The sequence below is a fragment of the Acipenser ruthenus genome, chromosome 3 (genome assembly GCF_902713425.1).
Source record: "Acipenser ruthenus chromosome 3, fAciRut3.2 maternal haplotype, whole genome shotgun sequence".
NCBI classification, from domain to species: domain Eukaryota; kingdom Metazoa; phylum Chordata; class Actinopteri; order Acipenseriformes; family Acipenseridae; genus Acipenser; species Acipenser ruthenus.
Window position 1 is genome coordinate 85,664,056 of NC_081191.1, and position 23,229 is coordinate 85,687,284.

The following is a 23,229-nucleotide window of genomic DNA, read 5'->3' on the forward strand; positions in this document are numbered from 1 at the left end:
TGCAAGGGCTCAAATAGAGGCTTCATGAATGCATCAAGCACCACGAGGAACAATATCCTTCATAGGTGGCCAAAGCTGCCGAGCTCCTTTCAAAATCTGTGAGTGAGCTCCTGGGGAGACAGAGTCAATTTTGACATGGCAAGCCAAAATGGCTGCCTCATCAAAAAGGTCCTGCAGAAATAGCAGTATAACTGCCTTGGGACAGGTCATGGGGTCGAACCCCACTTGTACCTGTACTTGGAACATGTCGACGCTGCTCTGGCATTTTGCAAGATGTTAATAACCCTATTGGAAAGACCCAGACGGCTGAAATGCAGCCGTTCAGGGGCCAGACCCAGAGCTGCAGACTCGATGGGCTGGGATGTCATAAGGTCCCCCGTGCCTGACTGAGCAGGTCGCGAACAGGCAGTTTCCACGGCTGGCCGCTCAGGAGCTGCATCAGGGTTGAAAACCAGTCTCCTGGGCCAATAAGGGGCTGCTAAGAGCACCTTGGCCCGGTCCTGCCTGATTTTCTCCAGACACAGCAGGAGCAGGGCAAGCAGTGGAAAGGCATATAACAGTTGCCTCGGCCACTGGTGTGCCAAGGCATTTACTGCCAGCCTATTGTGGAGAACCAGAGGGGACAGTGGGTTGATTCCTGGGAGGCAAAGACATCTATCTCTACTCTCCCGAACCTATCCCAAATGAGGCTCACCACCTCAGGTGAAGCATCCATTCTGAGGCGCTCGGAACTCTCCTTGAGAGGAGGTCCGCTGCCCAGTTTGTCACCCCGGGCAGATGTACAGCCCACAGCGAGAGGAGGTTCTCGTGTGGCCAGAGCTAAACCTTGTGGGCCATGCGATGTACGGACAGGCACATGTCTCTCTTGAACCTCCTGCAAAACAATCTGCAAGGCCAGGTAAACTGACTACAGCACCAAAACATTGACTTGGAGACTATGCCAAGGGGGGTTCCATACACCTTGCGCTCCCCTGCCATTCTATGCAGTGCCCCAGCCCAGGCTGGATGCACCTGTGGTGACAACTTCCCTTCTGGTGACACTGCCCAGCGCCACACCGAGGCATAGATAGACAGGCTGTTTCCACCAAGAAAGTGCTTTAGACAGTGACAAGACACGGTCAATAGGTGGTCATGGTTTAACACGGGCTGAAAACCCCTGCTGTTCAACCAGGCTTGCAGAGAGTGCATGAGCAGACCCAATGAAATGGTCTGGGAAGCTGCTGCCATCAAGCCCAGATCTCTCTGGAGCGTCACTACCGTGAGCACTCTATTGAGCTGAAAGAGCTCTAAACAGGCAGCTATTCTCTGCAATCTGCCGTCCAACAGAGTGGAAAGCATGCACCCAGAGTCCAAGCACACTCCTACATAGGAGGCTGTCTGAGAAGGGGTGAGCTGGCTCTGCATGATTCACCGTAAGGCCCAACAGTTGAAAGTGGCCGGTGACAAGTTCCGTGTGGGCTTCTGCCTGTGCTGAAGTCTGGGCACAAATAAGCCAGTCGTCCAGATAATTGAGCACTCCGATGCCTTTGAGTCTCAGTGGGGCCAGGATAGCTTCATGCACTTCGAGAAGGCATGGGGAGCTAGAGAGAGGCCAAACAGCTGTTGCGTCGTCAACATTTTGAACCTCCTTCGGCTCAGATACAGGTTGACCTGCCCGAGGATTGGTCTGAGGCCGTCATCCCGCATGGACACTAGGAAGTACCTGGAGTACAGAACCTTGATCATGTGAATAGCCCGTTTTTGCAGCTGATGTTGGTGTCACAGTCACAGAGGTGGAAGGCTTATCATCAAAGATGGACTGCCTTGTCCCACTTTCTGTAGGCCAGGGCACTCGCAAGACTGGTGGCCCTCTTGATCAGCGGTAGAAGCTCTGCCGACAGGGAGAGCTTAACCGCAGGGGATGTGCTGTCTGACTCCACGTCCTTAGACAGGAAGGCCAACTTCTGTTTGCCCACCTCCTCAGAGGCGACGATGGATAGCACGTCATCCTGTTGCCAATCTGCGCTTGGGCCCCAAGGGGACAGGCGGGGCCAAACGTTCACGCAGTAACTCTACGACCACCGATCCTTGGTGGGAAACAGCTGCCCAGAGCTTCTCCATCTGCTCTGAATCCACCAATCGTTTGGAATGGCGATTCTTATTCCTTGGTGGAGGAGAAGGAGAGGCAGAGGACGATGAGGAATCTCATGAAGATGTCTTCCTGCGTGGGCTACTTTCTAGGGTGCGTCGTCCGGTCTCCCTTGGCACAGAGCCATGGGGTGAGGAGGCAGCCACCTCTCTACCAGAGGGTGATGGGAAAGAGCGCTGTGCAGGTGTAAGGGACGCAGAGCGCTGTGTAGAGACGTGGGAGAGATGTTTCTCCAGCATGCGCTTGGAGAAAGATGCACAAAACTGTGGTTAGTCAGTGCCTCCTTAGCGTGCTCTGGCCGCAGGCAGATTGGCCTTGCATGTGTCACAGGGATAAAACCCAGACATGATGCAAGTAGCAATCCAGTGTACAGTAAACAATGTACAGGTGCTGCCTCAGTCTGTTTATAGACAGCAACCAGGCGGGTCAAGAACCGAACAAGACCTGCTTGGTACCGGATCGGGGATGTAAGCACCGGTCGGTAGTGGGTCAGTTTGGTGACTTTAGCACCGGGTCGGTACGGTATGGTACTGGGTCTGTTTGGTAACCTCGGTCCCAGTTCGGTAAGGTACCAGGTCAGGAACGGTGCGGGTCGGTGACCTCGGTCAGTACTCAGACGAGACTGCTTGTTAGAGGTACCAACAGCCCTCGTAATGCTGATGCAAAAGCAGTCACCAAAACGGCAGCGAGATACTGTGGAATGAGACTGCAAGCAATCTCAACCAAAGCGCGTATCTCGGTCCAGCGCAGCACTGCTGAGCCCAGCAGCTGTGCGCATATTTCTGTAAAAAAAATAAAATAATAATTAATAAAAACCACAGAAAATACAACCAGAAAAATATTTATCCACAGAAAACAGTTATAACACAATTACAGTTCAGAATAAACGTCTCGTAACTTAAAATGATAATTTTAATTTAACTCCAGGGGGAGCTAAGCAGCCTGTGAGGAGAACACAAGTCAGCAGACTTATTATTATTATTATTATTTATTTCTTAGCAGAAGAAATTTATGTTGCTTGATCCCTGGGAAGGAGCTGGCTTCACGTGGGGTGTGATGTGGGACGTAATAAACAACAGGCTGTAGTGCAAAATATACACGTAATTAATAAACAAATAAAAAAACTATTACAGTGCAAATGTAATAGTGCATAAATTATGTAAAACACAATAATTAGCGGAACTTATACAGTCATAAGCAACAAGTACTTATCTGATACCAGGCTCCCCTGTCAGGTCAGTTCTTGAAAGGGAAAATGGCGCAGAGATCTGTGCGCGCAGTCCTTTTGTATCCATGGGGGCGGGCATGACTGCGTCAGCAGCTTTGGTATAGAATATTCAGGTTTCGGGGTCTTTAGTACTTGAAAGGGAACACAACATTTGAGTAATTGCATGAAGAACCACTCAGAATTATTGCAGATGCAATAAATTGTTAAGGGGAAAGTAAAATGCTACTTACTCTAACATTTAGATTATATATTACTTACCGCATACATGACCGGTATATAAATACTTTATATAAATGTAGTGATGTAAAAACATACAAAAAAGGTACAGATTCAATTTGCACTGGTTAAAAGGACAATTAAGATTTGGATAGCTTCTAAACAATTTGTTACCATTTTTTTTTTTTTTTTTTTTTTTTAATACTCTTTTACAATTTTCTTTCCAGGATTTGCTGGTTTTGATGTGAAACAGAAGTGGGACTGTAACAGCCACAACCTGATTATCTCCTAAACCAATCAAAACCATCTAGAACTATATTTACCTCAAGAGGAGAAATTATCATTTATACAACATTTGCATATTTCAGCAGAAAAAAACTCCACTTGGAATGGAATTGGTCATTTAATTACTATGGTTCTGACTATACTTAAGTTCTATAGAACAAGGAACGTGGTGGCACTTTAGAGGAGGCAGAGGATGCACTGCCTACTTGAAATGTTTTAAATAAACAAGTATTTACTTATATGTAATATGAAACGATAAATATTATTATTATTATTATTTATTTCTTAGCAGACGCCCTTATCCAGGGCAACTTACAATTGTTACAACATATCACATTATACATTATTTCACATTATACAGATATCACATTATTTTTACATACAATTACCCATTTATACAGTTGGGTTTTTACTGGAGCAATCTAGGTAAAGTACCTTGCTCAAGGGTACAACAGCAGTGTCCCCCACTGGGGATTGAACCCACAACCCTCCGGTCAAGAGTCCAGAGCCCTAACCACTACTCCACACTTTATGCAGAGGAAGCCATCCCATCCAAATTCTCTACTCAATCACTACTGTACCTACTTTTGGAGGAGACAGACGTGCTCCTGTCTCAGTTATCATTAGCATGTCTATTAGCCAATAATATTGTTCCATTGCCAAGAGTGGCATGCCTCCCATCCCCTTTTGCCTGTTTTTAGCCAATCATCTCACAGTGATGACGTCGGATGCTAATACCGACGAGAGTGAAAGGAAGTAGCGAATGCCTATAAATGGATTCGTTTAAATTGTAATACATTTTTTAAAATCATAATTAAGAGTACTTTATTCGGTTTGTTTATTAAAATTGTAATGGTTAAGCACCTGGAGCAATATTTAGATTGGAAGTCATGAAAACTTAAACTGGCAGGTAATGTTTTTATCAGGAACAGGGAAATCCTATGCTTTGTTTTGGGAGTCTGGAGCACAACGTGTTTTAAGGCATTTGCTACAGCAGTGTATCTCAAAAACAAACAAACCACAACAAAGTACCAGAAACTGTTCAATGTTGTGTACAATTGTTATGAAAAAGTTAAAGTTCTCAATATCACATGTAATGCAAGCACAGTTTCAATTACCATTTTATTGGTACAGTTTTCAGATTCCCTTGCATGACAATCAGAAACCAAATGATCAGATGTTGTTAAGGATATATATCTCCTCATAGAGAAGTTACAGAATGATGGAATACATTATATCGTTTACATATATACACACACACACACACACACACACACACATATATATATATGCATGAACAATGAAATAATGACAGTATGCCAACCAAACAGAAACGATGAACTCACATTTCCCAAACTATATGGTTGACGTGATTTTCAGCATAGAAAAGGGTGGTTGGCAGCTGGTGGTGGAGGTATCAAAGTAAATGTAATTTCTTGTTTGCCTTACCTTCAGAAAGCACCAGTGAAGGCTTAGGCTGTAGGTTTGGCTGTAGGAGTGTCCCGCACGCGTTTCTATTTTTTTGTTTATTCAATCCACACTCTTCTCCTAGTCACATATACAATCAACCAATCACTCCCACATTTACACAATCACACAATGCCATCACCATGCAAATCTCCAAACTCACACCCTCCCACCCACGTGCACAGCCTATTCTCGGTCACAACCTGAAAATGTATATACAAATATACACAGTTCTTTAGTAGTTTATATGAAAGGGCTACCACTTGGTTACTCCAGATCAGTTACAGCTTATGGAAAACATTTTATAAGGGGGAGTTTTTTTTTTCTTTTTAAAAGCTGTAATTGTGAGATGATACTTCAAAGTCATACATGAAAAACCTTGTTCACTCAAACATTGTACGCTACAGTATGTCTTACTTACAGCGCAGTTCAACACCATTTACTAACAGGTCAACTTGCTTCCCGATTTTCCGCTGGTATAAAAGGTGAACTAATAAAACACATTTTATAAACAACCACAAAAGACAACATATTTTTTCCCATGTTTTATTGCTGCCTCAAACAGAAATAAAGTGTACATACTGCATTCTGTAATAGCCATCAACATTGCCCCGATCGCAATTTCACAATAATTTAAACCTGGTAGCTTATACAGTACAGTAGGTTGCTATGTAAACACCCGACAAATCATACAAAACATGAACTGCTTTAATTATATATATATATATATATATATATATATATATATATATATATATATATATATATATATATATATATATATATATATATATATATATTTTCTTAGGATTGTCATCGTGTTATTATTGCTTACATTTTGTGCAATGAGTTCCCTTGCAACAATATCCCTTCTCAAGCAGCAAGAGCCCCACCTTTAACTTACGGCTTTTAAAATAGAGAACACTTTTTCTTTAAAATCAGAATAAAAAATATTGGCGCCTGAAAGCATATTTAAAATAATCTAGAACAAACCTCTGCATGATACAATTCAAAATGCAACACCTTTCACCATCTTACAATTCACATTTACTTTAAAAAATGTTGTGTCAAAGTGTCAAAAAAAAACAAAAAAAAAAACAACTTCTATAGGAAAATAGTGTTATTGTAAAAAAGCATCCCTGAAAAACTATTTATGAAACAACTTTACGACTACAGTTCTTAGAAGTATATTAAAAATCAGTTTTACTACAAAGTGTTGCATTGTGGCATTTCCTAAACATTATTTCCATGTCAAACATTTATTCTGGCAGGCCCAAAATCACAACAGTGGTAAACATACTTAACAAAAACTGAAGAAAAATTTTTTTTTAAAAAAAGTAGAAAATAAAACAGTTTCCCCAAAGAAGGGGATATTTCACAGCTAGGACACTTTAGTGCATGATTGCATTGGTTTTCCTTCAAAGTTTAGCATACCACTTGTTTTCATTTTCCGAAAGGTAGTAGCGGTGGTGAAGTCACATGATTGTTCTCATACAATCTTTAGATTTATATTTTGTGATTTATTCCTAGTAAAATAGTGTGTATACCGCCTCCCAGCTGTATAAAAGGACATGAGAGGACACACCCTGGAAATATGTACTGTATGTGATATGTGGCATATAATGTATGTTATGGCCTAACTTTCTATTTTCTTAGGAAAAAAACGCATCTTGCCATAATGTTTTCGACATATTATTTCGACAGCATCCAGAATGTTTACATTAAAGTAGTGAAATTCAAAAATGCTAAATTAACCTTAGCCAATACTGTAAACTTGTACCTATGCAAGTCACCAGAAATTGCTAAATTGAATTGCAGGTGAGAAATAAGTGGAAAGAAGGATACTGTCAATTTAGGAAGAAAACCAACATCAGAAGGTCTCTCGATCTTGGTAATTTAAGATACTGCTGTACATCTTATTTGCTGGCTTGAGTGCCAACTAAAAACAACAAGAATAACAGTAAAAAGGCTGTTTTTGCACACATACACACATATGCAATTCCTGACAACTACCTTGAATGACCTGCCAGTATAAATTCTATTTAGATATCTACCACAATGAAGAAAAATACTGCATAGCAACACAAAACTCAGGTGCAGTATCTCATGATAAAATATCAGTGCAGCTCTGCATCAACACCTTCAAACGAACCAATGTTACTTATTGTATTTCATTTTCATGTATTTAACAAAATACCACCAAACCACTGCAGGTTTAAACAAATGAATATACAAATGAACATATACATCTGCACAGTTACATCATAAGACATGGCAACATTTAGTGTATGTACCCAATATTACGTAACAAATTTAAAAGACCAAAAACATGAATATGCCTGAACATAATCTGACCACAATTTAAATGGCAAGTACATACCAAACAATTAAACTACTGATTTACCAGCACAATAAAAAGGTTTTAAAAAAAGAAGTCCACCAAAATTCACAAATCCCAACTCAAAGTATTAAACTAAACATTACACACATCAACATATGTTTTGTACCAATGTGGGAAAGACAGGCCTGAAAGAATGTGAAATTCAAGTGTTTTTTTGTGTTTTTTTTCACTGTTCTGACCTCGCTGGACAAAGGTCTCTTTATAGTTGGAATAACTAGCTTCTTCCATTGAGTGGAATGTAATTGGGCCTGGTCCTCATGGTGTCGATTGTTGGTGCTTTATGTATCTGCAAAAACAAGGGGAAATACTACATTAAAAGGACTAGATTAGACTTAAATAAATTAAGAACCACACAAAAACACAGACCAACTGCACCAAATACTTGCTTCCCTTTGCCTATCCTACCACCTCTGTACAAGTTCAAAATACAACACACTGTTATCAGGCTAAAGATATATTTGAAAAAAATATCATAACCCCAATGCTAAAACACTGATCAGAAATTTGAGGAACAAACTAAAACAGGCAAAGCTCAAAGCTTTCCAGAATCTGCAACGATACCATGAGGAATGAAGCCGAATGAAATTCATTAATTAAAACAGGATATGGGACCTGTGTACATTGTGGTGCTGGAGTATGATAGCTAACTTTATTTTTTAGTTATTATTTCTTCAAAGTAGTTTTGTCCTGATCTACTAAGCAGTCTGTTTTTAACACGAAGGGCACAATCTACTAAGCTTTCTCTGCAGCATTTGCATTACTTTGTTTTCTAAAAAAAAAAAAAAGTCAAATGATTATGCTATGAACTAGTAAGAACTAAATAATTTCATACTTCGTAAACTGGTCTCAATGTATTATATATTTTCTTTCATTTGTAGATTGCTGTGTATGTATGCATGTATGCAGTTATGCATGCATACATAGTTTTGATATTTCAGTCTTTTCAATATATGCAGTGCAATCATGATACTATAAATGGTATTCTAGTAACACTTGCTTTTATATTTCCAGTCTTGGCGAGTGGGAACACAGTCACCCCGTAGTTAATAAAATTACCTGTTGCACAACTATTGCATTAATAAACAACTCTAAATGAAGTCACAGTCCTGCTTTAAGAAGTACCTTGCGGATACTGTATGATTTACAAAAGCGATCAGATGCCACCAATTTAGGCTACCAGGCCAATGCTAAAACAGCTTTGAACTGGTTATGTTTAATTGATTTCAACCCATTGTTTTTTTTTTATATTCCAGCTGGTAAACAGTTGAAGACCTACAGCCTCAGGAGGTACATTTTATTGGTGGATACCAGAGTAGAAACCCATAAATCATTCTGATAGTTAAACAGAACAGTTTACAAAAGGGGGCTTCTGATATTGGATGACTTTTCAAGTAAAGAGGTGTTTTATATTCATGTCCTGTGCTGAAAGTCAGACAGACTGTCAACCTGTTTTTAAACTCAGGTATCCCTTTACAATTTTCATTCCACTGAAATGTACCACAGTTGTAATAAAATGGTAGAATTATCATTATCATGCATCTAGACCAGGGTTGAAAACCCCTGGTCTAGATGCATTCACACAGCACAGGAGGTGATAAGTACCTAGATGCAACAGTCATTTTAATTCTAAGTATCTGAAATCCCTGCATTTCCATAATGTATAACAAAATAAGCAAATAACCAAAAACTCCAAGCCTTTTAAAGCTATACAACAATTACATGAAAAAAAATACATACAGTGGGCCTCATCTACGAAAGGGCGCTATATGGTTCACGATAACTGCAATTACTGGGCACGTTAATGATTTCCGTATTTTGCTATTGCAATTGTATTCACTATCGCACGAAATAGTGGGCATATTATGGTGCGTGCTAATTTTATTGTGCCATACTATGGTAAATCAGAATGAATATGTGATTTGTATGGTAATGCATGATAATGTATTTAATTGAGGCATCCTGCTCTGAATAATGAGATGAGCTTCATTCACACCGTATTTACTAAAGGGCAATAATTGTATTGTGCACATTAAAACAAGCGATAATTAGTTAATTTGTTTGTTTGGACACCAGGCTTCAACTACTGATAGGCTTGATTTGTTTGATTCATTCAGTTAAGTGAATCAATTCAACAGATGCGTTCATATGATTCATTGATTCACTAACGCAAAATAAATACATCTTGCTGAATTACTTGGTTATGAAAAATTGTTTGAACGGAAAAATCTGGCAGCAAGGGCCATTTAAGTTAAGACTGTTCACTTGGTGGGCTGCATGGTTAAAATTATACATATATATACACATTATATATATATATATATATATATATATATATATATATATATATATATATATATATATATATATATACATACATATATACAGTAGTCCGTCTTATATCCGCCCTAACCGTTTATCCGCCATGATCAATCTCTTCAGCAAAGTTAAGTTTATTATTGAATAGAGAAGATTAGTTCAGAGATTAAAGTCGCTGACAAGGTGAGTATCTTTCAGTCTTTTATTTAACCACAAACAACTGTAGCTGGCTTCCAATCTCACACTGTAGGCAGGTACTATCTCTCACTCAAACTGTCGCACACACTTTTTAACGGCTCCTCCACCACTCACACGCAGCCGTGCAATCTAACTAACCCCATTCACTCCTGGTTGCGCATACACTCTCACACACATATCAGCTTAACAATACACACAACGCGTACAACACCTAACACCCAAGCAGCGGCTCTTCTGAGCCCCGTTGTCCGGGTCGCTACAATAATAATTGTTACAGCTGTGTATAATGGTATTTAAAACAGGTTTAATTTATCCGCCTTTTTACATATCCGCCCTTACGCTGGTCCCACGGCAGGCGGATATGCAACGGATTACTGTATATATATATATATATTGTAACACAGCAGGGAGGGGGTTAAAGCCTCTCTGCGTGGAATACATGTGCAAATGCACATTTGTTATTAAATTAGAGCCAGGTGCAGGGTATAAAAAGAGGGCAGTTGGACTGCTCATGGCTCCTGAGGAGAGGGAGGCAGAAGAGGTGCTCTGCGTCCGAGCAGCCGAGAGACGAGCATGCAGCGTGACCCTGTGTGGTTTGTTTAAAGTTGTTTTTACTGTGACAGAGAAACGGCTTTGCCGTCCTGCGAGTTAGTCAGGGAATAACCTGTGTAGTCAGCGCTCCAAAAACGGAGTAAGGCATTTATTTGGTGTTTTGTTTTTGTTTTGTTTCTGTGAATTAAAAATAGCGCGTCAGCGCATAAAAAAATCAATTTCTTGTGTCCTGGATCGTGTTTTTAAAGGGGCAACGAACCCGTGTGGCAACGGTTCATCTACATTATATACATATATATATATATATATATATATATATATATATATATATATATATATATATACACACACACACACACACACACCGTAATGTACGTGAAAATGTCTATATAAATTGCATGTAGGCCAATATACTCAAATATACTACTTTACAAAAAGCACATTAACTACAAGCATCTTTCTAGAACACTGACAAAAAAAAAAATCAATATCACAAATGTAATATAATGGAGGAAATATAAGTATTTTACTTTCAATGGAAATCTCAAACAGTAAAAAAAAAAAAAGATGTCAGTATATAATGCTAAGTCTCAATATTTAATTTATATTCCAAAATAAAATATATATTTAACAGCACTGGGGGAAAAAAAAAAAAGAGAGATACTGACAAGCTGTGAAAATGCAAAATAGTAAACAGTACCACTTTTTAAATGTATCTTTTTTATGACTTCTGTCAAGGCACTTGATAAAAATGTCATTATGTGTTCTAATTCTGCAACTTCTCCACATAATGCCTATTGATGCAGAATCCAGTGTAAGAAAATGGGTACTTATGCATTTCTTTCTTTAATTTTTTCTAGCACTCTGCTGCAAGTGCTAGCCAATCCACTCTTTGCTCAGTCATGGTGCGCCCTCTGTTGTAATCCCACCAGTAGTTTCTTCCAAAGTAATTCTTCACTTTCCATGGCTTCTTGAAGTTTAAAAAGCCCTTTCCTTTCGTTGAGACTCCATAGCTTCTTTAACTTCCAGTATACTGAAAATACGTTGCTTTGTGCAGCGAATCATAATGATGTTGTATGGTATAAATCTTTCATAACTGCAACCGTTGCACTGCAAATCGTCAATTATTCAGTGAAAAAATACACATTATTCAGCGATATAATACAAATTAAAACAGATAGGCTTTCGTTTGAGATCAAGAAGACTTGAAGCCACAATGACGGAGAGAATGCTAGTTGCTGCCTTCATCATCAAGACTGGCAGCTCTCACTTGGCACCTGTTTTGTTCACTAAGAATCCTGATTTCATCTGTCCATCAATAATCATCTGCACCAGTGTTAGCATAGATTGTACTTCCATGGGGGGGATTTACAGCTCTATCGTACATAGACAGTCTTGGACCCTTTAGTAACACCAGATTATTCTGATGCAAGATAATGCCTGGTGTCATTCTGCCAGGATTGTCATGGATTATTATTATTATTTATTTCTTAGCAGACGCCCTTATCCAGGGCGACTTACAATTGTTACAAGATATCACATTATTTTTACATACAATTACCCATTTATACAGTTGGGTCTTTACTGGAGCAATCTAGGTAAAGTACCTTGCTCAAGGGTACAGCAGCAGCGTCCCCCCACCTGGGATTGAACCCATGACCCTCCGGTCAAGAGTCCAGAGCCCTAACCACTACTCCACACTGCTGCCCTACTCCTGGATTATCTTGAGCAGGAGACTATAGAGGCTATGGACTGAACCGTAAGAAGCCCAGACCTAAAGCCTATAGAAACACCTTTGGGACCTTCTACGACATTGTGATCATCAGCCTTTTAACTCTCTTTATGACAGAGAACTTGGTATTGCACGGACTGAAGAATGGGACAGATTTCCCAAAGACGTCATCTGTAGTCTGATTAGAAGTATGCCCCACTGATGTAGAGACTGCAGCAATGCCAAAGAACTCGACATTCATTTGGACCATTTTCAAACTGTAGGCTTTGTGTTCACATGCATGTCACTGATGTTACACACATGTTCATTTCTATGTGTAGTGAGTGGTCCCTTGAAATAAAATAGATTTTTATTCCTTAAGGTGGAAAACAAGTTTGAAATATTTCTCCTTTCATTTTTTTAAATAAATAGTGTCATTGGTTTACTGATGACATTTTACAGGAAACATACATTTTCACTGTGAGCTTAGAAAGCAACAATCTTATTTTTAAAACCTTTAACAACATATGGGACACTGCACCTTTAAAAATGGACAAGAATATATTTTTACCTGCTTCTTCCTGAGTCTGTTCTGCTTTGACTTCTTCTGTGAAAACAAATTGTGCATGTTTTGAACAATTTATTTTATATAATGCTTTATCATGCATGTTCACCATTTAAACCTACATGTGTGTTTAATGAATAAGAAACTTCAAAATACATCCATGTTTACATGTCAGTGGTGGATTATCCACCATTGTCTTCTGGTTAATCAGTGTTTGCTGCTACTTGTGAAGTTGTTGCGTTGCTTATTTCACAGTAAACACATTTGTTTTACCGATGTGACTATTTTATTTACCAGGGTAATGTCTTAAGACTAACTTCACCTCTCACCATTGGTAAATAATATTCTTTGTTCTGGGTGTAACTAGGATACAAAGGTCACAATCTTCTAAAGACGTACAGTGCCTGCCACAAATTAGCCAATACACACAGGCATAACTTTAGTTCTTAACAGCGATCTCAGTGTATTGTGTGATTTTTAATTAATGAAGGATCCAGTGCTTACCAATGGATACAGATTTAGATTCAGCAAAACACAATCTTTATAAAATGACTCTGGGGAACAATACCACCAGTGTTTTATTGTAAAGAATAAGTCAAAATATATCAATTTTAAACTTAAAATAAGATTAAAAAGAAAGCTGATCTAAACTTAATTCTTACCTTCAGCATGCACCTCTGAATGCATGTCAGGCTCTGGAAAGAAAAAAGACACAGGCAAACCATTAATCATTCTGCTCAAGAGTCTTGTGAATCATCCCATTAGATTGACATTTAAAAACAAAGCATGCCCACAAAAAGGGTATTCTTTTCTCAATTAAATAGGAAATGAAGAATTCAGTATTTTTTTATTTTCATCCTCCCACAGATTTTTATTAAGAAATCCTAAAACAATTTTGTTACATCCTGACTTGAATGAAGTGGTTTGTACCCAATTCAAATCTGCTTCAAACTTCAAAACAACATAGAAAATGAGACTGAATCCTTTCCATTTGTGTATTATGCAAAACATAACAGTGTTGAAAAAGAAAATGCTTACTGCGAGCTACACAACATCTGTCATGCATTGTAGTACAGTACTGACAACAGTAACATACATCCACAGCTTGGCTCTAAATTCAAAAGCTATCAGTTTGACAAAATAAAGTTGATGACACTATAGAATCAGACATGGCAATGCATAGTATTCATTTCAATCATTGGATAAGATGCTTTTTGATAAGCAAATCAGATGTTTGTATCATGATATAGTATATTAAAATGAATGACTTACAGCAAGTTGAATAACTTAACGTGTTCTTAAGATACATGTGAAAATGTAGTGTGACATACAGATGGACCAATGTACAGAAACAGACAACCCCATACGCCAAGAATAGAAAACTCTTAATAACGTATGCTAAATCACATTAGCACCAAGTTTCATCACAGTTGGATGAGTGGTTTGCCAGGTATATGGAAAAAACATAAAATGTGTAACATACATATGTATGAATCCACTATCTCTGGGGATTGCACCCTCTGCGTGGATAAAAAGGGTTCATTTTACTTAATCTTACCTGGTTCAGGTACTCCAGTTGCATCTTCTTGAGGTTCTAAAAAAGCAGAAATAAATAAAATAAATACAATTAAGAATGTCCTAAAATAAACTAATGTGTTGACCTGTTGTATCAAGACCTTTTGAAAGCAATACATTGGTGTAAATAATACCCAGTATAAATGTTACTGTGACTGAGGGTGTCTCCAAATATAGATTTTTTCAACATAGCTGTAATATTGAATATGGAACAGTTACTTTTTCACTGTAAAAATTGGTCAATTATAAAATACATACATAAAAAAATATTTTTAAAAAAGTGTCTTATCAGCTGGTAACTTTACCAGTTATTTTATTACCAGGACATGTATGTATTAATAGCTGGCACATTCACTTGCTTAGCACACCTAACCACTATAGAGCCACACCTCTACAGTGCTGACAGTATCCATATGGTTACTGAATGTAATGCAAGTTATTTCTGTGTCAACAGCAGCTAGGGACACAATGTACATGTTATAAAAGATGCATTTATCATGCAGTGCCACCTCCACTGGTTTCTGGTGCTTTGAAAAGGGGCCGTTGTTATTTTGTTTAACCCACTAAGACTACTTGTTTAGTACATGTAAATATATTGGTTCCCCTGAAAAGATTATCGTTCCCCTCTTCAAAAAGACTGGGTGGGACATTTGTTTTTAATTCCTGCAATGATAACTGACAAGACAGGTGAAACAGTTACCATAGTAACAAAAACTAATTGGGAAAGGTAACATGAAGAACAAATATCCTACCCAGTAATTTAGCACTGTTAGCAAAAAAATAAAAGCTTATAGTCCTGTATGAAGTAAACTAAATTATATTAGTTCAAGTGCATAGAACTATAGCAGCCCCCTTAATGTTTTTGAAGCCAGTTAGATACTCAAAAGCCCTTGCCCTGGTGTTCTTTGCAAGGCATCTAGCTATTAATGGTAGTTGTCAACGACCTTCCACTGTCAGCTGTTTGTGCAAATCTGCAGCACACCTGACAAGCTCCACTGCTCCTCTACAAGGCTAATATGCACTGAATAGTTTTACAAACATATTGCGTTGCCAGACCTCAACATATAGAAGCGTATTTGGAGCTGCAGAGTAGCTCCAGGGTAAAACTGGAATAGGTTTCTTTTTAGTTTTAAACCAAATGACTTTTGGAAAATGTTGAAGATCGAGGGAGAGAAGTAGAATACTTGCCTTCTACATATTCAGGCTCCATTTCAGAAAGTTGCTCTGAAACAAAAAGAATAAATCAAAACCAAGGTCATGGCAACTTAAGACTCAGCAAGGATATGAAATGATATTCAAAAGTTAGTGATTGTAGCTGACAAAATAATTCCAGAACTCTAAGGTTGTGCACTTCTACTTTGCTAAATAAGTCTCAAATGTCCAGTTTTGAAAGAAACATGTTATAGTAAACTTGATATACTGTATGGCACTACACTTGGTTACAGAAATCTTTCTTTACAAACTATGCTTTCACTTTGTGTTGCACTTGCTTGGTCATTTCACTTGGAGGGTGAAGTTATTATCCATCCCTTCAATGGCTTCTTTCTTGTCATTAACCAACCAGCTACTTCCCTACCTAATTACATGTTTTCAGCCACAAACATGCAGCAAGACATGAATTTAGATTTTAAATGATCAGTTTAAAGAATTTCTACATATTGACAGTAGTAAATAGTGATTAAGCTTAATAAAAAATCATTGCATTGTACTTTCATAACAGAGATTGCTTTACATTATAAATACATGTTAGGGTTAAACCTTTTTAGAGCCCATTCTACCCAGCACATGTGTAAAGTAAATGCAGACTGGCATGCTTTATATACATAGAACTTACTTCTACAATATATTTTTACTATCAAGAAAAGAAAAAAAAACAGAGAATTGGAGCAACAGCACAGTGAAATCTACTAGATCAGACTGTTTGTTTGCAACCTGTTTTAAAGAGGTTAAAATGTGTGATTTAATCAAAAACAGGACATATCCACTTTGAAGTCAGCAATTCCCAACTTCTCACACAGGTCACTATCATCATGGGAAGAAGTATACAGAACTTATACCAGCATCACTACCAATAAAAGTACAGGATATTGTTAGACCTTTTCATCTGAATAGATGAATACATAGAAAAGTAGGTTATAAAGGCACACTGTTTGTTGAGCAACTGTGCAGTGCAGCAGATGGATGTTTGGAAAAGGCTAAGTAGCATCATCTAATCAGGGTAATTTTTCAAGAACCACAGGGTGGGAATCTCTGCTTCAAGTAATAATTCATACCATAAGGGTTATCTTCACTACCAAGTAATAATTCATACCATAAGGGTTATCTTCACTGCCAAGTAATAATTCATACCATAAGGGTTATCTTCACTGCCAAGTAATAATTCATACCATAAGGGTTATCTTCACTACCTTCGCCAGCTAGAATTACAAGGAACACCGACATTTACATTACTGGTATTCCAATTACACAAGTATTGCTTTTTAATAATTAAAAAAAAAAAAAAAAAGCACTGAAACACTTTAGAAAAAATATGACCTTTTAAAGGAAAAAGATTTAACTTTAATGAATTCCTGGCTGCCCCAAATCTTCCAGAATGGTACAAAGACCATATGGAACTAATAAGCAGCAAGTTGGCATTGCAGTTTTATCTGCAGGAAATGACTGCCACAGATTCAGTGTTTCAGTTTGGACAGCATTAGACAAACAATACAACATATATTTAAAATAAGAACCACCACTAATATGCCATCAAATTAAAAACCACCACTAATATGCCATCAAATTAAAAACCACCACTAATATGCCATCAAATTAAAAACCACCACTAATATCCCATCAAATTAAAAACCACCACTAATATGCCATCAAATTAACAGCAAGTTGTCAAATTGTTAACAAACAAGTCCAAACCAGCACACATACAAAATAAAAAAAAACATACAAAACAAAAGAAAAACTAAATGTCTGTAATAACACCTGGAGAGTCACAGGCACATTTACCAGACATTACAGTTGACAAAGTCTTTAATTCTGGTCATTTTGGATTTAGTTTATTGCTGTAACATACCGTTTTCACACACACACACACACATACCTGTGCTCCAATCATCATATTCTGGCTCAGGAAGAGGGACTGAAGCTGAAACAACATTTTGATATTTTGAGTTGCCATAAAATCAAGTTTAATTATCTGGTTTACCTCAGGAAAACACACTGGGTGAAATGCATTTTTAGTTCATATAAATAGGACTTCAAGCATCAATGTTTTTATTTTTATGTCCAAATTTATTGAATAGAAAGAACCTCAAAAGGTCTCCATTGTATATTCTCTGATTATTCAATAGACAGTAAGTACGTTCTTAATTAAAATGAAAAGGTGCATAGTTTGGATATAAAATAATTTATACGACAGGTGTTGGTTACTGAAGAGTGGATTTGGTAAGGCATTACAATGGCATATTCCACCAAAGGAATATGAAAAAACAACCAAAAAAACAAAAATGAATGACCAGTGCTAAACCACAGTACACCAACTTAAGACAAACCTTGGATTTCAGATTCCACATCCATGTTCCGAGATCCATAGACTGTTACAAGCAATACAATGAACATGTTAGTTGACTATAGATGTATCCTCTACCTCTACAGAACAAACTAAAACACTACTCATTTTAAATCAAGACAGAATATCTAACAAAACAGCATCTCTCTACTTACCTTCATCTTCAGGAAAGGGGTCAGAATCTGTGAAACACAAAAGGCCAAATTAGAGAATTGCACTTTAATGCCTATTAAAAACATACCATACAAACAATATATATATATATATATATATATATATATATATATATATATATATATATATATATATATATATATATATATATAAACTGCAGCTTTAAATTTAATAAACCATTTGTGCTTTAGAGGTTTTATCTTTAGATTTTAATATAGTTTAAAATGGAGTGATATTAAAAGAGCAATACAATATAGACTTGAACCAGTCATTGCTGAATGTGTGTTATTATCAGGATAGGATAGTACTTTTTATTGCAATAATATTTTATTTACTTCTTACAAAATTAAGACTGAGCTACACAAGTGAGGTTTTGGATAAATGCTTTTCTCTTGGTACTGAATGTTTATTACAGTCTGTGGAAGAGATACATACTGTCAAAGGTTTCCTCTTCTCTGTACTCAGCCTCTGGTTCTACAAAAAGAAAAAAAAAATCAACAGTGCATGCTTATACCGGAGTTGCTGATCAATGAGAAATGAAAAAAAGACAGTTACACAAGCAGGCCCTTTTGAATCACTTACTTCAGATTTTCCACTTTGTAATTCCATACCAGTATTTATTACCTGGATTTCTATGCATATATATTCCGCAATAAATGCTTAAATATCATATACTGTAACTATGTGAAACAGAACTTGACATGGCTAATTCATAGTTTGGCTTTAAAAGAGTTATACTTCGTACAACTAATTCCACATGTTGTAGACCTCACATGTTAAGTTTTGAATGAAGCACATGTAATAGCAAACATGTACTTTAATTTAAAAAAAAAAAATGATACAAGATCTACAGCAAATGCAAGTGTTTGCCAGGTATGATTTATATAAGGTATTTTTGACTACTTTACCAATCACATTTTATGTAGGGCTGTTCCAATTAACAGATTAAATCGGACCGATTAATCAACTAAAGAGCTGATCGCAGATGAATTTTTTTTTACAATTTAATCGTGCATTAAAAGTGCATTCTGGGTATAGACAGAAATGCGTGCTGCTATTTAGGGAAGTGCTGATTTGAAGCGTGCGCTCGTTCTCCCCGGATGTGGTAGGACACTGATTTTAAGCTTGTATAAAAAGGTTTTAAAGTTGTGTAAAAATCATAATTGTTATCTTGTTTTGTACAAGGATTGCTGATGGTGTGCTACGGAAGTATATACATATTTGGAACTGGAATGTTTATCTATATTATTATTACTTGTATATTTAGCAGACACCTTTATCCAAGGCGACTTACGGAGCCTAGGGTGTGTGAACTATGCATCAGCTGCAGTCACTAACAGCAACGTCTCACCCGAAAGACGGAGCACAAGGAGGTTAAGTGACTTGCTCAAGGTCACACAGTGAATCGGTGAGTGAGCTGGGATTTGATAAAGTAATAACATGAGGTTTACTTGTGCCTTTTTGTAGCTGAACAAGCAAATGAAAACTGAAATTTAACTTTAAACACTTCAAATAAAACAAACGTGGATATGGCGTTGTAAATTGAAGGGGAAAAAAACTCACCATTTTGGTTCTTGTTTATTACATTCCACATAACAGAAAGTCACAACAATATATATATATATATATATATATATATATATATATATATATATATATATATATATATACACACGCGCGCGCACACACACACACACACACACACACACAGTCTATATAAAAATCACTACACAGTTTTTGTCCCAGATGGCTTTCCATAGAAATCACTATACGTGAGCGCGCATTATCTGGTTTGTTTACTTTTTGCTGTCTAAAAACGTTTAAATAGAGGCTCAAGAGCTGCTGTGTTGATTCTGTGTTTTTTTTTTTAATATAAATCTCACATATCACACAGAGCTCTTTTTTATTTGCAATTTTTTGAAACTGTCGCGCAAATTCTGGTGAGACGGTAAACAAGTGAAAGGTATTTTTGTCATTTGTAGCGAATACGAACAACTGATTTTCATATCCAAATCATGTCAAAAAACATTTGTTCAAATATTTGGATATTTGTCCCAGCACTAGTTTTTTGTTTCCATGTTTGTGCATTGCTAATAATCTTGCTGTTTAGGGGTTACCCCAGAGTGGTTAAACAGTACATGTAACTATGCTGCTCTGGCACTTGAGTTATCAGGTCCCTAAATCTGCTTCATTAGGGTAATAGGATGGAAACATAATATTTGTTACATTTACTAAAATAAAAATAATAATAAAAATGGTTTGAAAAAGACCAAATTCCCATTGATTATTGATTTAAGTATTTCTGTGCAAGACAGTCGCTATATGATTGTTACCTTTATTAAAAATGTACACAGATTAATCAACTAATACCCATAAATTAACCAATCGATATTTTAAACCTAATTTTATGTTATTTATTAAACATTTATATCTTGCAGATTTGCATTGTAAGATTACAGTAAATTAAGAGAAAAGTGCAAGACACCTTATAATTAGCTAAACTGTATAAAAAAACGATAGTTTCTTACCTGTATATTCTTCTTGTTCAGGTGCTTCCTCCTCAGGTTCGGAGGCAACTATAAGAAGGTAAAGGAACTTGTTATAGACAAAGTGGAAACTCAAATAAAATAATTTATTGAAAAAGTAATAACGGATGACTTCCAGCACTGGGGTGTGGGGGGGGGTTCCCCCTTTTAAAACAAGTATAGAACAAAGCACGGTTTCAAATTTAGAGTAAAATTAAGTAACAGCATATGATATTTAAACTAGTTATAGCTGAAGTTAGTTTAAAATGTTGCTAGACTTCAAAACAAGAAACTAAATACAGAAAGTGCAAGTGCAGATACATCCATCACATGTGCAAAATGAACCAACAAATTAAGTTACTGTAAATTGATAACGGCCCATTAAAATTCCAAGAGCTTCATGAGTCAGTTATATTCATGAGTCAGCCATTTAAAGTTAGACATATAGAGAAAAGGTTTCTATTTATATTAGATTAGGAGAGGGAGGGAGGAGACTTGGCAACCACAAAGCATTTCACCTTCAACCAATAAGTTGCAGCAAAAAGATGGGACTACTTAATTTTGCTAAAATAACATTTCTTATGCAAGCAATATAGCATTAATACTTTTAAACTTTGACATCTAAACACCAATGTATATTAATCCCACTGGTGTTCTTCCCCATGGGTGATTTATTGACCCCATTTAATAAAATTACTAAAAAGAAAGAGGAAAAGAGGTTTGCAATATAGCAGGTTTTCAAATTAAGGCGTGGTATTTTTTATTTATTTTTTTTTAATTTAGTCGTTGCCAATTATTTTTATTATTTTCTCCCAATTTAGAATGGCCAATTATTTTATTATGCTCAGCTCACCGCTACCACCCCTGCGCTGACTCGTGAGGGCGAAGACGAACACACACTGTCCTCCGAAGCGTGTGCCGTCAGCCGACTCACCATGCAGCTACCCAAGAGCTACAGCATCGGAGGAGAACGCAGCTCTCGGGCAGTTTACAGGCAAGCCCGCAGGCGCCCGGCCAGACTACAGGGGTTGCTGGTGCGCGGTGAGCAGAGGACACTCTGGCCTCCCTCCCCCTGGGCGACGCTCAGCCAATTGTACGCCACCCCCTGGGAGCTCCCATCCACGGTCGGCTGTGGAATAGCCTTGACTCGAACTCGCGACGTCCAGACTATAGAGCGCATCCTACACTCCACGTGGAGCACCTTTACTGGATGCGCCACTCGGGAGCCCCAAGGCATGGTATTAAGATCTACCACTGCTTAGATCAATAAAATAGGCTCCACAGTATGCGATTATTATTATGACTTATTTCAGTTCAAGTTTGGAACTGGCCTGTCTTGCATACAACTACAAATTCTTGCTAGCTCTTTAAATTATTGACACCCTATACCTTGGCTAGTCCCATGAAGCGCTAGAACACCGGCCTAGGCACCAAGAGTCTGACTATTTGCAAAGAGATAGTGCTTCCTGCTTCTAGACTATAGAAAATGTATTCATGCAGACTTACATAAATCAATATCTTGTAAGTGTACCGCCCTTTTAGAGATGTGGTATTGTTACATATTGTACATTTAGACCAGTGTTAATAGTCTCATTACCTTCTTTACCAGTGGCATCTTCCACTGGATCTTCAGCAAACACAGTCTCCACAGCAATCTCCTCCCCTGGTGACTCCTCTTTCTCTTCATTTCGTTCTTCCTCAGCATCTGCTTCCCCAACCTGTGCCTCCATTTCTTCATACTGTTCTTCCACAGATGCAGACACATCTTCTACTTGTTCCTCCTCTTCAATTATAGCCTCTTCCAATGAGATGGCCTCCTCCATCTCCTGCTCCAATGGGGCATCCTCCTCCATCTCCTGCTCCAATGGGGCGGCCTCCTCCATCTCCTCAGCTTTTTCTTCCTCAGATGGAGCCGCCTCATCCTCTACACTTTCCTCCTCTAATGGGAACTCTTCAACTTTTTCTTCCTCCACTCTTTCCTCCTCTGTGGGGGCAGCCTCTTCTACTCTTTCCTCCGTTGGGAACTCCACTTTTTCCAAAGGAGCCACCAGCATTTCTACCTCCTCTTCCTCTTCCTGCTCCTCCTCCACTGGAGGCATGACTTCAGCTGCTTCCACCAGGTGCCCCGTCTCCTCCTCCTCCTCCTCCAATTCCTCAAATGGAGCCTCCTCCTCTTCGGCCTCCTGCAATGGGATTTGCTCTTCCTCCAGGAGCTCCTCTTCCAGGGCTAGTTCCTGCTGCACTTCATCTTCCTGTACCACTCTCTCTTCTGCAAAGTACATGGCTAAAATGTAAACTGGTCCCCTCTACATCTAACCATTTTTTA

The 23,229-nt window shown here is 37.8% G+C and overlaps 1 protein-coding gene across 6 annotated transcripts in view; it reads right to left on the minus strand.

The window, feature by feature from the left end:
- Positions 1–6,123: 6,123 nt before the first annotated feature.
- The window catches only part of LOC117435698 (aspartyl/asparaginyl beta-hydroxylase-like), a 44,626-nt gene continuing 27,520 nt past the window's right edge, over positions 6,124–23,229 (minus strand). For 4 of the 6 annotated variants that reach the window (XM_059018118.1, XM_034059055.3, XM_034059059.3 and 1 more), the window contains 11 exons: positions 22,501–23,172; positions 20,907–20,954; positions 18,814–18,852; positions 18,360–18,386; positions 18,188–18,229; positions 17,737–17,781; positions 15,831–15,866; positions 14,626–14,661; positions 13,730–13,762; positions 13,074–13,109; positions 6,124–8,011 (listed from right to left, as the gene is read on the minus strand). In XM_059018118.1, coding sequence (XP_058874101.1) covers positions 8,004–8,011; positions 13,074–13,109; positions 13,730–13,762; positions 14,626–14,661; positions 15,831–15,866; positions 17,737–17,781; positions 18,188–18,229; positions 18,360–18,386; positions 18,814–18,852; positions 20,907–20,954; positions 22,501–23,172 — 1,022 coding nt within the window. In that variant the 3' untranslated portion in view covers positions 6,124–8,003. The remainder of the gene's footprint in view (positions 8,012–13,073; positions 13,110–13,729; positions 13,763–14,625; positions 14,662–15,830; positions 15,867–17,736; positions 17,782–18,187; positions 18,230–18,359; positions 18,387–18,813; positions 18,853–20,906; positions 20,955–22,500; positions 23,173–23,229) is intronic. The other 2 variants (XM_034059056.3, XM_034059058.3) reach the window with 2 other exon arrangements.